Source organism: Sinocyclocheilus grahami, unplaced genomic scaffold (genome assembly GCF_001515645.1).
Source record: "Sinocyclocheilus grahami isolate Dianchi unplaced genomic scaffold, SAMN03320097.WGS_v1.1 scaffold138.1, whole genome shotgun sequence".
Classification (NCBI taxonomy): domain Eukaryota; kingdom Metazoa; phylum Chordata; class Actinopteri; order Cypriniformes; family Cyprinidae; genus Sinocyclocheilus; species Sinocyclocheilus grahami.
Genome location: NW_015505317.1, coordinates 1,839,572 through 1,852,521, shown reverse-complemented (window position 1 = coordinate 1,852,521; position 12,950 = coordinate 1,839,572). Strand labels below are relative to the sequence as shown.

Below are 12,950 nucleotides of genomic sequence, written 5' to 3'. Positions count from 1 at the left end.
GCTGTTATTTGTAAATGCTACTGCTTATGTTAGCTTTTAATATATGGTTTTATCCTGATTAAAGCTTTAATACAGTACGACAACTGCACGCGTGTCCATGTTTAACGCTTCTCATAGCTATGTGAAAATAAGTTTATAATTGGAACAGTTCATTGTTGGAGCTGAGCTGAGAGAGAGAGATGCAGAGCAGGGGAAAGCGAGGAATAGTATTGAGAACACTGCTTTAGAACATTGATTTTGAAACTTGTGAATCCATTAGAATCGTAAGAAGACAGAATAAATGAATAGATTTTTATGCGCACCTCTAGTTTTCTCTTCCTCTTCTCTAAAGCAGCGCAGCATGGCCTCGCCCCCTTTGCTGCCTTTTCCCGAGGGCGGGGTTTATCTGGGTTTGTTATGTCACAAACCTGGGAAGTAACTTGCTGTAGTCCCTACCAGCCGTTTTTGTTGGCATTAAACTGCCAGAATTTTAAAAGACGATATCTCCGTTTGCACTGAACTGCCAGCTCCGTAACTTTGCAGATATTGTTTATGCTCAAACAGCAACATGACACACTAACTAACGTTAAAAAAGTGAAATCGCAATCAATCACCCTTTTAAAAAAATAAGATGAAAATGTTTTGGGCACTTTCAGGTCCATAGTTAATGTGATGATAACTACACCTGTTGTTACTCTGCTTGGATGCCTGTGGGAAAAAATGAGGAAATGACTTAAAATGCCCACCAAAAATAGGAGTACTTGCGAAATTTGATTGCAGATGCCACTTGGATTGATGTTTTTGTGTCTAATGCATTGCAATATATTGATATAAATTTAAAATAGGCTTGTTAAGTGTGGCTTAAGAGGCCAAATACTTTTTGGGGTCACTGTATATATAAAGAGTAAGGAGGTAATAAATATTTATGGAGTACATAGTTGGGTTACTTAATATGCAGTGATGGGGTTAATAATATCGAGGGGGTTGATATTATTTAAGAGAGGGGCTACATGAGGTATATAATACTGTGGGGTTACTAATATTTAGGTTTGTTGTTAAGGACAGGCACAGCTGAAGCTGGCATGTCAGTCTTACTGATAGAGGATTAGAGGAGAGAGGCCCCTGTATCCTCACACACACACACCAGCCGCACCCTATGGAACAGTGTCTTTCTCTCTCCACACTCAAAAAGACAAACCTGAAATACTGCCCTCACACAAACACGTCATTTTCCAGCAAGAAATTATCAGCTTCTCCTAAAGGTTCTGAGAAACTGGTTCTAACTTTTTAGAATCCATCTGAATGCTTTTCAACTGTCCAGTCTTCTCCTTTCTCATGCTTTCATATTTCCTTTCTTAAATTAGTTACAGCAGAACAGAAACTGCTGTGATTAACCTCTGACTTTACACCCTAACAGTGTCTTTTCACAGTCATATGGTCATACTGAAGCATGGCATACACTCATTCTCTTCTCTATACGTAAACACTTAAACATGTATACCGTGCATGTAGGGTTTCCTTCTATTTCCAAAGCTTTCATGAGTGATGGCTTGTTTTCTGCATCATGTCTGCGTATTTGTACAAATTTATGCTTGTTATACATACACACACATCCCTCTACCAACTTCCGATTTTTCTCATGCCAAGTTCCAGAGCAGTTCCCCTTTGGGATCATTGATGGCAGCCCTGTGTCTCAGAATAGCACAGGTGCCCACCAGACCACCATGGCTTTTCACATGTCACTTTCTTATCCTGTTGTCTGAAATCATCTGCTGCATACAGACTGAAAAAGTGCTACTCCCAAATTCACCTCTTCAAAGCATGAAGTTTTTTGATGATTCTGATTCTGTACGATTTGGATTTTATATATATATATATATATATATATATATATATATATTTGTTTTATTTAATTTTTTGTCTATATTTACTTTTTTTTTAGTGGTGTCAAAATTAGCGTTAAACTGATGCGCGTTAAACGCGTAAAAAATATTTAATGCAATTAACGCAGGGGCGGGGCTAGGGTTGGCCACCCCACTCACAACTGCTGCTTCTGTCTCTTTTTCTCTTGACAAGAAGTGCATTTATTCAGTCGCAGAACGACTCGCACACTCCACTTCACTTCAGCGCAAAGATGCTGGCGCGCTGTAGCCTCTATCCTGTCATATCAAAGCGTGAAATAAACTACGTGCATGCAATGTTGTGGTCAGTTAATTCATGAAGTTACCAAAAAGGAGATTAAAGCTGCCTTAAAACTGTGTATGCATGTAATATATTTTATATGAGTCACATTTAAGAACATGTCTCTGAAATGGTTTTCAAAACTGTCCTGGAGCAGCCCAGCACTGTCTCACTCATCTAACACACCCGATTCAACTTGTCAGCTCATTAATAGAGACTTTAAGACCTGAAGTGGGTCAGAAAAGGTAAAAAGAGTTGAGAGAAAGTATGATGCGTGTCAGATCCGCGTAACGTTCAGCAGCGGAAGCTCTTAAAGAAATAGCAGCCAAAACAACCTAATAACCAGCTGATGTGATGTCTATTCATCAAAGGACAAAGAAGAAAAAAAGAGCTTTTATAGCTTTAAGGATTCATCTATATTTAATTTAGTGTTTGATAACTTCAATTTTAATTTCTGTATATTTCCGCTGAAGGGCACAGGTAAATATGACATTTATTATAATGGGTTTATGTGAAGATTGTTTTAAATTCACTTCAATTAGAAGTTATTTTTTAAAGTCTAATAAATGTTAAAATCGATAGCTCTCAATTATACTGTAATGCTGTCAATATGGGGTGCTGTGTGTACACTAATGAGGGAAAAAAAATAACTTAAATGATTTTAGCAAATGGCTGCAATATAACAAAGAGTGAAAAATTTAAGGGGGTCTGAATACTTTCCGTACCCACTGTATAGTCTAACTATAGTCTATAGTTAACTATGGTCAATGGTTAAATATTGGGGGTGGGGGGGGGGGCAATTTTATAGAGAATTTTACAGTAGTATTGGTATCATTGATACTGGCCTTCCGTCATAAAACAGATGTCATTAAACAAATATTAAAAAATATACTTTTTTTATGTTGTTTGTACATTGATTGGAAAATTGAATGTGAAATTATTGCAATATAAAGGTATATTTAAAAACTTAAATTTTAGGTGGGATTAATCGTGATTAATTTCAGAAAAATGTGTGATTAATTAGTAATTTTTTTTTTAAATCGATTTACAGCACTACTTTTTTTTTTTTTTTTGGTTCCTAACTCTGGTGCGGTTATGCTGTTGCCTCCTCCTGGTACAACCACATTCACACCAACAGCAGTTAATTGTTACTAATGACAGTTTAACTCTCACTGTGAAGATTGTGGCCTTCCAGACAAACTTCTCTCTGCTTTGCATAAATTAACTCTATGCATCACCGCCTGCGTCTTCTCTTTCTCCCTCTGTCTCTGTGCTATCAGTCACCCTAAGACAATCGCACTTTCCTGTGTCACTCCTCTATCAGTAAAAACAGAGCGATAGCTACTCCTGCCATTATATAGCAGGTGCTATTTATTTCTTGTCTGTCTGTCTTGTTTTTACAAATCAAAGTTTCCTCTACTTTCACTTTTAGCTTCAGTTACTGCCGTGTAACCAAATCATAATTCACTTCCTTAAAAACATGAATTTTTCCTCTCCTTTCTTCTCTCTATTACAGGAAAGACACTACATATCAAGCCACGATTCTTATCTACAACCCAGACAGAAAGCTTGTCAAAGGAGGGCTGATGGTGGGTGTTTTAATCGGTAATACACCATAAAACATTTTTTTAAACTTAATTTTTACTTTAAAAATGAGAAATTCTCCTAAACTTGTTACAAAATGGTTTACAAAGACATCTTTACTTGAGACGTCCACAGCTACTTTTTGGTGTGAAGTCATATGTTTGGGTTCAGGAAATGCAATTCTAAGAATTGATTAAACATTTCTCAGAATATGTTCATATTACAGAACTGAATGTATGCATTATAATCAAATACTGTTCTGAAAAACTGCAGACGTTCACATTCTTGAAGTTAGTTTCAAAATATACGGTAAGTGTAATTCTCAGGGATTTTTAAAATGGCATTTCTGTAGTGGTTTGTTATGCAAATAAATGTAATGTTTTCAAATGTAAGCTTGTGAAAATATATTTAAAAAAAATGGAAATTACTAAATAAAATTGCTTTGTGATTTGCACGATTGTGTGTTTATTTGCGAGCTGTTTGCATACATGAGTGAGTTTACCTATGCAGGATGGAAGAAGAAATTTTCCAGTTCTTTAACCATATTTAACCAGTTTTTCAGTTATTAAACCATATAACATCACAAACCACTTCACTCCCAAGTTGTTTTCTGAATAACATCATTTAACGTGAAAAGTATCGTTGTGAGGCAGGTGGATGTAAAGAACATCGCTCATGGCTGCATGTCTGTCACTGTAATTGAGTCTTAAGGAATCTATAGGAAACGAAAAAAAACGTTACGCCTCCCTCACACTCCTCAAAACTCATTTTTCTTCTCCTCTCTAACTGCTGTTTGACCAAATCCATCACAACTAATTTCTGACAATGTCATTTTCCTTTCTTCCGTCTGTTCCTAAAATGCGCATTTGATTGAGGAGCCGTTCGTAGATGAGCCTGCCCCTTACGTTCCTCCTCCTCCTCCTCTCCCTCTTCTCCATTGGGTAATGTAATTAGTATGTTGAGTGTTAAACAGTGGTACAGAGAGGATGATGGGAGCTGTAATCCCTTGAACGCTCCTCACTGTGTGGAGACTGCTGATATTCAGACTATTAATACTCCGCTGAACCAAGGCCTTCTGCTCCGTGCTCTGTGACAAACGACTGCTGGTCGCGACGGGAAACCTGGTTAACCGTCGCCGGCAGCAACGACAGGGGGCATTAATACACCGTGGCGAGGGTCTCGCTGCGGAACACGACACACTCGCTGGCACTGACAAGCCTGCCGCCGTGTTAACGAGATAAAGGCCGTGCCCATGATGCGAGCCACGTTTACAATGACATAGAGGGATGGAGGGATGGAAAACACTCCCTCATCTGACTTCCCTGTCTATCTTTCTCCCCTATTTAATCGTTCATGCAGGAAGGAATACTTCACAAGAATGCATGTTGATTTGGGTGTTGTAAAATCAACTTAAGTTGTCATACATCATCACCTAACCCCTCTTAGCTTATTTGTCTTTTTTGCATTGCAGCTCTTGCTCTCAGATTTTCTTTTTATTTTAAAGGAATGTCTGGGTTCATTCAAGTTAGAAGCTAAATCAATTTGCGACAATGTTGATTATCATAATAATAATAATAATAAAAAAATTTTTTTTGATTTCTCCCTCCTTTTCTTGAAAAAAAGTGAGGCACTTACAGTATGGGACCAGTCTAGTCATGTTAACATGACTCACTTACTAACGATTGCTATGTAAAGTTATGTCCAGTTTTATTACTTTGCTTAATCATAATGCCTAAAACCCTAAAATAACCATTAACGGTCCCATATTGTCAAAACTGAAATTTTTCAGAATAACTGAGGTCTAGGGGCTATTTAACAACCATATAAGTTTCAAAACAGTCAGTCCACAATAAAATGCACACAGCCTGCAATAAGAAGGGTGCGCTGCAAACGCAAGCATTTTTGACGATCGTTTCTGTCCAGTCTGCTCGTTTTATCGCGTTTAACCACAGCTGTCGTCGGTTTTTTGTCTGGCAGTGGCAGCAGATATGCAATCAAATTTCTAATTTGAGGCTGTATTACGTCGATTCTGGCACCCAACATCACAACAAGATGCTCCTTATGTAGCCGAATCTGCGCTGGTTTGAATGGGCCGCCTCCAGTTTCCCGTTTGTTTTGCTGTCTCCAGCTAGCGCTGTGACGTCGGCTGACCCCAGTTTCCTGTGGTTGGCCTGGCCGTGCGTCACTCAGAAAACAACATGCCAATCAGAAGAGAGACTCATGAATATTAATTAGACAGGCCAATATTGACCTGTTTTCAGCAGAGCTCCTGAGAGAGGAGCTGTAAAAAATATATTGAGATGGTTTTTGGTACTTATACCGCAAATACGTATATATTCTTAAGGACATCAAGACTTAAAATAAAACTCCAGAAAGGTGTAAAATATGTGACCTTTAAATTACAATTTAAACAACTTTACAGGTGAAATAATACACCAGTTTTAACACAAGAGTTGACTGAAGAATATTCTACATAATGTTGTTTACCACAAAATTAACTTTGACTTGTCATACATGAGACTATGAATGAAAAAAAAATCACATAAAATGATTTTAGCAACATTAACATTAAAATACTCATGGTTTCAAATATACAGCCACAAGATATGAACAATATGTTTAACAATATTAACATGATTTCAGTTTGACAAAATCAAGTTAAGTCCAGTTTTACAACTTTGTTGCCTAAACGTAATAGCTAAAGCCGTACAATAACCACTAAAATCACAATTTAAACAACTTTACTACTCAAATAATATATACAATTTAACACAAGAGTCAGTGTTCACTTTCATATATATATATATATATATATATATATAGATATATATATATATATAATTTACTATTTTTGTCAAACAAAATAACCCCTAAATAATTACCATAGAACTCAAAAACTTCAGAGTTTGTACAGTAAAGTCATAATCCTTAGATGATTTGTACAGAAGGGCAGAAAAATATGTGAGGTTGGAAAAGATGTGAGGTGTGATGCATACATCGTAATCATGATGCTCTTTAACTATGGTCACTCACCAGTTTCTGTTATCTGCATGAGAAGAGAAAGATAAATTCAAGGAGCAATCACTCTTTCTTTTCTAACCCTCCCCTTCCCTCTCGTTCTCTCGCTCAGACGGTGAGGATGTAAGTGCCTTAGACAGATGTCTGCTGCCGCTTGTCTCAAAGCTCAACGCGAGCTGCTGAGCTCTGCAAACTCTAATTAAGATCAATATTTCAATTTTTTGTAAAAGCGCATGTGAAAGAGAACGGAGGAGGAGAGAGAGAGAGAAAGGAGGAAAACATTCACATTTTTTTCGAGGACAATCTCACATGAATGAGAAAAGGAAAGAATGAAAGGTCGAGTGTAATTTTTCTCTACCTCAATAGCTCCCCTTCCCTCTCGTTCTCTCGCTCAGACGGTGAGGATGTAAGTGCCTTAGACAGATGTCTGCTGCCGCTTGTCTCAAAGCTCAACGCGAGCTGCTGAGCTCTGCAAACTCTAATTAAGATCAATATTTCAATTTTTTGTAAAAGCGCATGTGAAAGAGAACGGAGGAGGAGAGAGAGAGAGAAAGGAGGAAAACATTCACATTTTTTTTCGAGGACAATCTCACATGAATGAGAAAAGGAAAGAATGAAAGGTCGAGTGTAATTTTTCTCTACCTCAATATATCACCTAGGCATAAAAAAGACAAACTTGTTACTGCTCAGCAAAGACTCCAGCCCATCAATAAAGATCATACTTTCAGTGCAAGTAGTTAGTCATTAGTTTATCTGTCCTATGTCCTTTGTCGTGCTGCTCTCTTTTTCCAATCTTTCTGCTTGTGCTTTATTTCTGTTGATCTTTTTGCCATTTTTCGTACTGTATGCTATTTTTAAAGCTCCAAGTTTTAGTACATTTTTTAAAAATCTCTTCCCATGTCCATTTCAACTTTTTTGGTTCTCTTGAAGGAATCAGTCTCTTTTTCTCTTTAACATTTAACATGCTTTTTTCTGTTGTCTTGCTCTTTCTAACTCACTTTTTCGCTTAGAACTATAGTTAGTTAGTTTGAATGTAGTCAAATGATTACTGCCGAGTCTTTGAACAGGAATTTTTGAGATTTTGAGGCACACAAAAACCTCCTTTCCAAACCTTCTTCCGATAACCCCCTTGTTACTGCTCAGCAAAGACTCCAGCCCATCAATAAAGATCATACTTTCAGTGCAAGTAGTTAGTCATTAGTTTATCTGTCCTATGTCCTTTGTCGTGCTGCTCTCTTTTTCCAATCTTTCTGCTTGTGCTTTATTTCTGTTGATCTTTTTGCCATTTTTCGTACTGTATGCTATTTTTAAAGCTCCAAGTTTTAGTACATTTTTAAAAAATCTCTTCCCATGTCCATTTCAACTTTTTTGGTTCTCTTGAAGGAATCAGTCTCTTTTTCTCTTTAACATTTAACATGCTTTTTTCTGTTGTCTTGCTCTTTCTAACTCACTTTTTCGCTTAGAACTTCATAGAACTTTGTATACTTAGTTAGTTTGAATGTAGTCAAATGATTACTGCCGAGTCTTTGAACAGGAATTTTTTAGATTTTGAGGCACACAAAAACCTCCTTTCCAAATCTTCTTCCGATAACCCCTTACTCCACCTCGCACCTCTCAACTATTTTGGCTAAAGAGGGGTTAACCGGACAAATCCATCTCAGTCATTTTCACAGGTGTCTAGTCCAAACCCCCCTTCTCTCTTCCACATCATACTCTTTTTTTTTTTTTTTCTTCTTCTTTTTCTCCTTGGACATGCTGATGTCCATTTTGCTTAAATCGGTAGAACTGCACCAGCAGCTAACTCCCAATATGCAAAGGCACAATGAAAGCCCTGACTTCAAAATTTATGTCTCAAGCCCTCGGCCACATTCACACCCGCCCACCTCCGCTCAATGAATGGACGATGGCAGATCTTCTTAAATGTGGCATTTTCAAAGCGGACTGCTTAGCTTGGACTTTGAGGTCCACTCGTGCTTATTTGATAAAACATCCATAATGACTTAGTACACCTTCAACTTCAAATGCCTTGATATGATTTGTCCCGTCCTCTTAGGCTTTTCTTTTTTCCCCTCCGTTGGCAGATTTGAGCCTCAAGCATGTCTGTATTTCACTCATTGGCACCTGTAAAGAAAGTCTTATCATGTTACATAAAGTTAGCAGAGGTCTCAGAAGTAAGTTATAGCAGATTTTATTTTGATAATTGATATTGAAGCCTAGAAAATACACATACATTAATACAAACTGGCAAGTATTAAGCATCTGAGCCAATTACAGAGTGAGGAATTACTGAGTACTGCATACTGTAAAGACCTGTCAAACACAGTAATTAAGGGAATAGTTCACCCAAAAATGAAAATTTGCTGAAAATGTACTCGCCCTCAGGCCATCCAGGATGTAGATGAGTTTGTTTCTTCATCGGAACAGATTTGGAGTAATGTAACATTATATGACTTCCTCACCAATGGATTATCTGCAGTGAATGGGTGCCGTCAGAATAAGAGTTAATAAAAGCATCACAATAATCCACAAGTAATCCAGTCCATCAATTAAAGTCTTATGAAGTGAAAAGCTGCGTGTTTGTAAAAAAAAAAAAAAAAAAATCCATGATTAAGGCATTTGAAATTTAAACCGTCACTTTTGACCAAAATAACAGTCCATAATTCTTCGAAATCCAGTGGAAAAAGTCCATTCCCTGTTGTTCTCTCACATCAAAATTAGACATATTTGTTTGGAACTGTTTTGGCTTGTAAACAGTGCTTGATCTGTGCATATTTCTCTCCTGATTCAGATGAGACGACTTTTTTTCACTGGAGAAAGCAATATTATAGATAGACAACTCATATTTTAGCCAAAAGCAACATTTTGAAGTTAAAAACTTGTTTATTACAAACTCACAGCTTTTGCTTCCCAAGACATTACTTGATGGACTGGAGTCGTGCATTTATCAGCTGTACGGACTCTCATTCTGACGGCACCCATTCACTGGAGAGGATCCATTGGTGAGCAAGTGATGTTGTGCTAAATTTCTCAAATCTGATCCGATGAAGAAAAACGAATCTATATCTCAGATGGCCTGAGGGTGAGTACATTTCAAGAAATTATATTTTTGGGTGAACTATTCCTTTAAGTGTCTCTCCTCCATATGTCTTTCTGTCTCTTTTATTTTTAACAAAGCACTATGATATATTTCAAACATTTTTATATTGATCTACATTCCTCAGTATCCTTACACTGCAATAAGGACCTGGCCTCGCATAGGGTGTTAGACTGACCCTCATCTTAGGTACTTCCTTCAACGCGAGACTGGCTCCTCTGATTAAGACATATGCTGTGGTGATGAAGGCGCGCGCTGCGTGGGGCTTAATTATTTGTCGATCCGTGCAGATGAGTCGAGATGCAATTAGAGGTTAATTGCGAAAGAAATCCGGAGCGTGGCTGGCACTGGCGAGGCGGATCATAATGAACTCACCCGCACAAATTGCGCATTTTTCCTTATCCGGCGGAAATGTGGATTGATTTTATTGCTGGATCACGCGTTATTGAGTTCATCACCGCCTATAGGTCATAAGCAGGGAGGAAAGTTGCGTGTGTGTTATCCTATCAGATCAATACACTGAATGACTTTTCACGGGGTTACGACACATTGAGGAAATATGCAGTTTAATACATAATTATCTAATCAATTTAAAATGCAAACGGTCTGTCCAAACACACTAGGGATTTTTAGAATAATCGTCTAATGTCATATCTCCTGGATTCTAAACGATAGCACGCGTTTGATAAATTAATAAATAAATAATAACTGAACAAATAATTCATTGTTAATAAATAATTGTTGTGAAAGGAAATGTGATGCTGCGTGAAATACGCATAGATAGTTTAATATTGCTCTTAATTGTCGTTGCACTGGAGATTAGTGGAGCATATTTACATTTTTAAATGAGAAAATAACTTGGCAAAGTGTTAAAAGTGCAAACATTGTGTTATTGCGTCATAGTTTTCCTCTGTGTATTAGTTTTGCTCTCATTCTAGGCCTATTGCAATTCTCATAAGACTGGCTTTTAGTTTGGAAGTAAAAAAAATAGCTGCTTAAATCAATTCAATTATATGATCATTTAAAAATAATTTCCTTTTTTCTACGAAATATAGAATTTAATTGGTCATACAAGTTATAACGTGTACAATCCGTTTTATAAATGTGTTTTTAAGTTATCCCTAAAGCATTTGCATTGCATATAACGTTTAAGAAGTGTTTGCTCTGTTCTAAATAAACATTTTCTAAGTAAGACAAGCTGGGCTATTTCCTTTCCTCGCGCTCACCTTCCACGTGCGGTTGCGGGGGGGGGGCGGCGTCGCTAGGGGGCGGTTGAGCGCGTTCTGCTCAGCTGCCACACAGATGTGTTTCTATAGGAATATGCATGTCTACTGCTACGCCCCTCCCATTGGTCCTTCCCGTTCTCTGGGTGGGACGCTCCATGAGTATAAAGTGGTACATTGCCCCTTTCAGTGCTTCAGTGATACTGCGTGTCAGCGGTGGACAACAGTGCAAAAAGAAGCTCTAGCCGTAAACGAAAAGCAACGGTGACAGCAGTGCATATAACTTTAAAAGAGACAGCGGAGGGAGGTGAATTTAGTGGCCAGAATTCCTCATCCTTCTCGGGCTGCGTCGGAGCGTCCCACCAGAGGAACTTATACTGAGATTTGTCACGTACATTGTAGCGGTCCGCGTTTGCTGGTGACTGTGTAAAAACCCAGCAGCATCATTCCTCTGGACTTCGAGGTAAAGTCTGACGCTTTCTCAACTTGACGCGCGCGCATTTGTTGTGTGGCGGACTTTTCTGCGACATGTGAGGAAAGTTCTCGCTTTCTTCCCATGAAAGCTTAAACTTTATAGCCTCCAGTTAGACGGAACTTAAAACACGGAGGTGAAGAAGGATATTTGAAGTCTCTGTTACTCAAAGGACGATTTCTCTGAAACTACATGTGAGCTTTAACACGGTGAAGCGAGGACGAGTCAGGTTGGTGGTTTTGAGTTCACGAGTCTCAAGTTTCTGCCGCCCTGGCCAGTGATATTAAGGCGTGCATTTGACCTGGGATAAGTTGTCAACAAGAGGCAAAACTGGCAGGTGTATAAGTGCATTTACATGCATGGGCATATGCATATATTGCTGCACTATAAATAGAAGCTCGTGCTAATGTATTAAACCCTGGGCACTCATCTTCATCAGTCATATTATTCTTAATCCCAGTGAATCCCCCCGCGTGTCGCTTTGGCTGGTAGGGTAGGTGTCGTCGCATGGACTGACATGGCCACCGATCTCGCCATGAGCGCAGATTTGCCCAACAGCCCCCTGGCTATTGAATATGTCAACGACTTCGACCTCATGAAGTTTGAAGTCAAGAAAGAGCCCCCGGAGGCCGACCGCTATTGCCATCGCCTGCCCCCGGGCTCGCTATCCTCCACCCCAATCAGCACACCCTGCTCCTCGGTGCCTTCCTCGCCCAGTTTCTGTGCCCCCAGTCCCGGATCGCAGCCGGGGCAGAACCTCGGAAATGGAGTCAACAACAACAACAACAACGGTGGCAACAACAACCAAGGCTCCTCGGGCAAGCCGCAGCTGGAAGATCTCTACTGGATTCCTAACTACCAGCATCACATCAGTCCAGAGGCCCTCAACCTGACGCCCGAGGACGCGGTGGAAGCGCTTATCGGTAACTCGCACCACCACCACCATCACCACCAGCCCTACGAGGGATTCCGTGGTCAGCAATACGTCGGAGATGACCTCTCGACGGCCACGAACGGTCACCACCACCCGGTGCACCACCACCACCATCATCACCACGGCCACCACGCGCGCATCGAGGACCGCTTCTCAGACGAGCAGCTGGTGAGCATGACAGTGCGCGAGCTTAACCGGCAACTGAGAGGCTTCAGCAAAGAAGAGGTGATCCGTCTCAAGCAGAAACGGCGAACCCTGAAGAACCGCGGCTATGCGCAGTCGTGCCGCTACAAGCGCGTGCAGCAGCGCCACATGCTCGAGAGCGAAAAGTGTACGCTTCAGAGCCAGGTGGAGCAACTCAAGCAAGACGTGGCGCGTCTGATCAAAGAGCGGGACCTGTACAAGGAGAAGTACGAGAAGCTCGCGAGCCGAACCTTTAACGGCGGCGGCGGCGGGGGCGGGTGG

The 12,950-nt window shown here is 39.7% G+C and overlaps 2 protein-coding genes across 2 annotated transcripts in view; both read left to right on the top strand.

The window, feature by feature from the left end:
- Positions 1-4,093, top strand: part of LOC107591202 (zinc finger CCCH domain-containing protein 3-like) — a 26,537-nt gene extending 22,444 nt beyond the window's left edge. Inside the window, exon 7 of the mRNA XM_016280282.1 lies at positions 3,677-4,093. Within this exon, the coding sequence (XP_016135768.1) occupies positions 3,677-3,747 (71 nt within the window). The 3' untranslated portion in view covers positions 3,748-4,093. The remainder of the gene's footprint in view (positions 1-3,676) is intronic.
- Positions 4,094-11,299: 7,206 nt separating this feature from the next.
- Positions 11,300-12,950, top strand: part of LOC107591187 (transcription factor MafA) — a 3,605-nt gene continuing 1,954 nt past the window's right edge. The window contains exon 1 of the mRNA XM_016280270.1: positions 11,300-12,933. Coding sequence (XP_016135756.1) covers positions 12,069-12,933 — 865 coding nt within the window. The 5' untranslated portion in view covers positions 11,300-12,068. The remainder of the gene's footprint in view (positions 12,934-12,950) is intronic.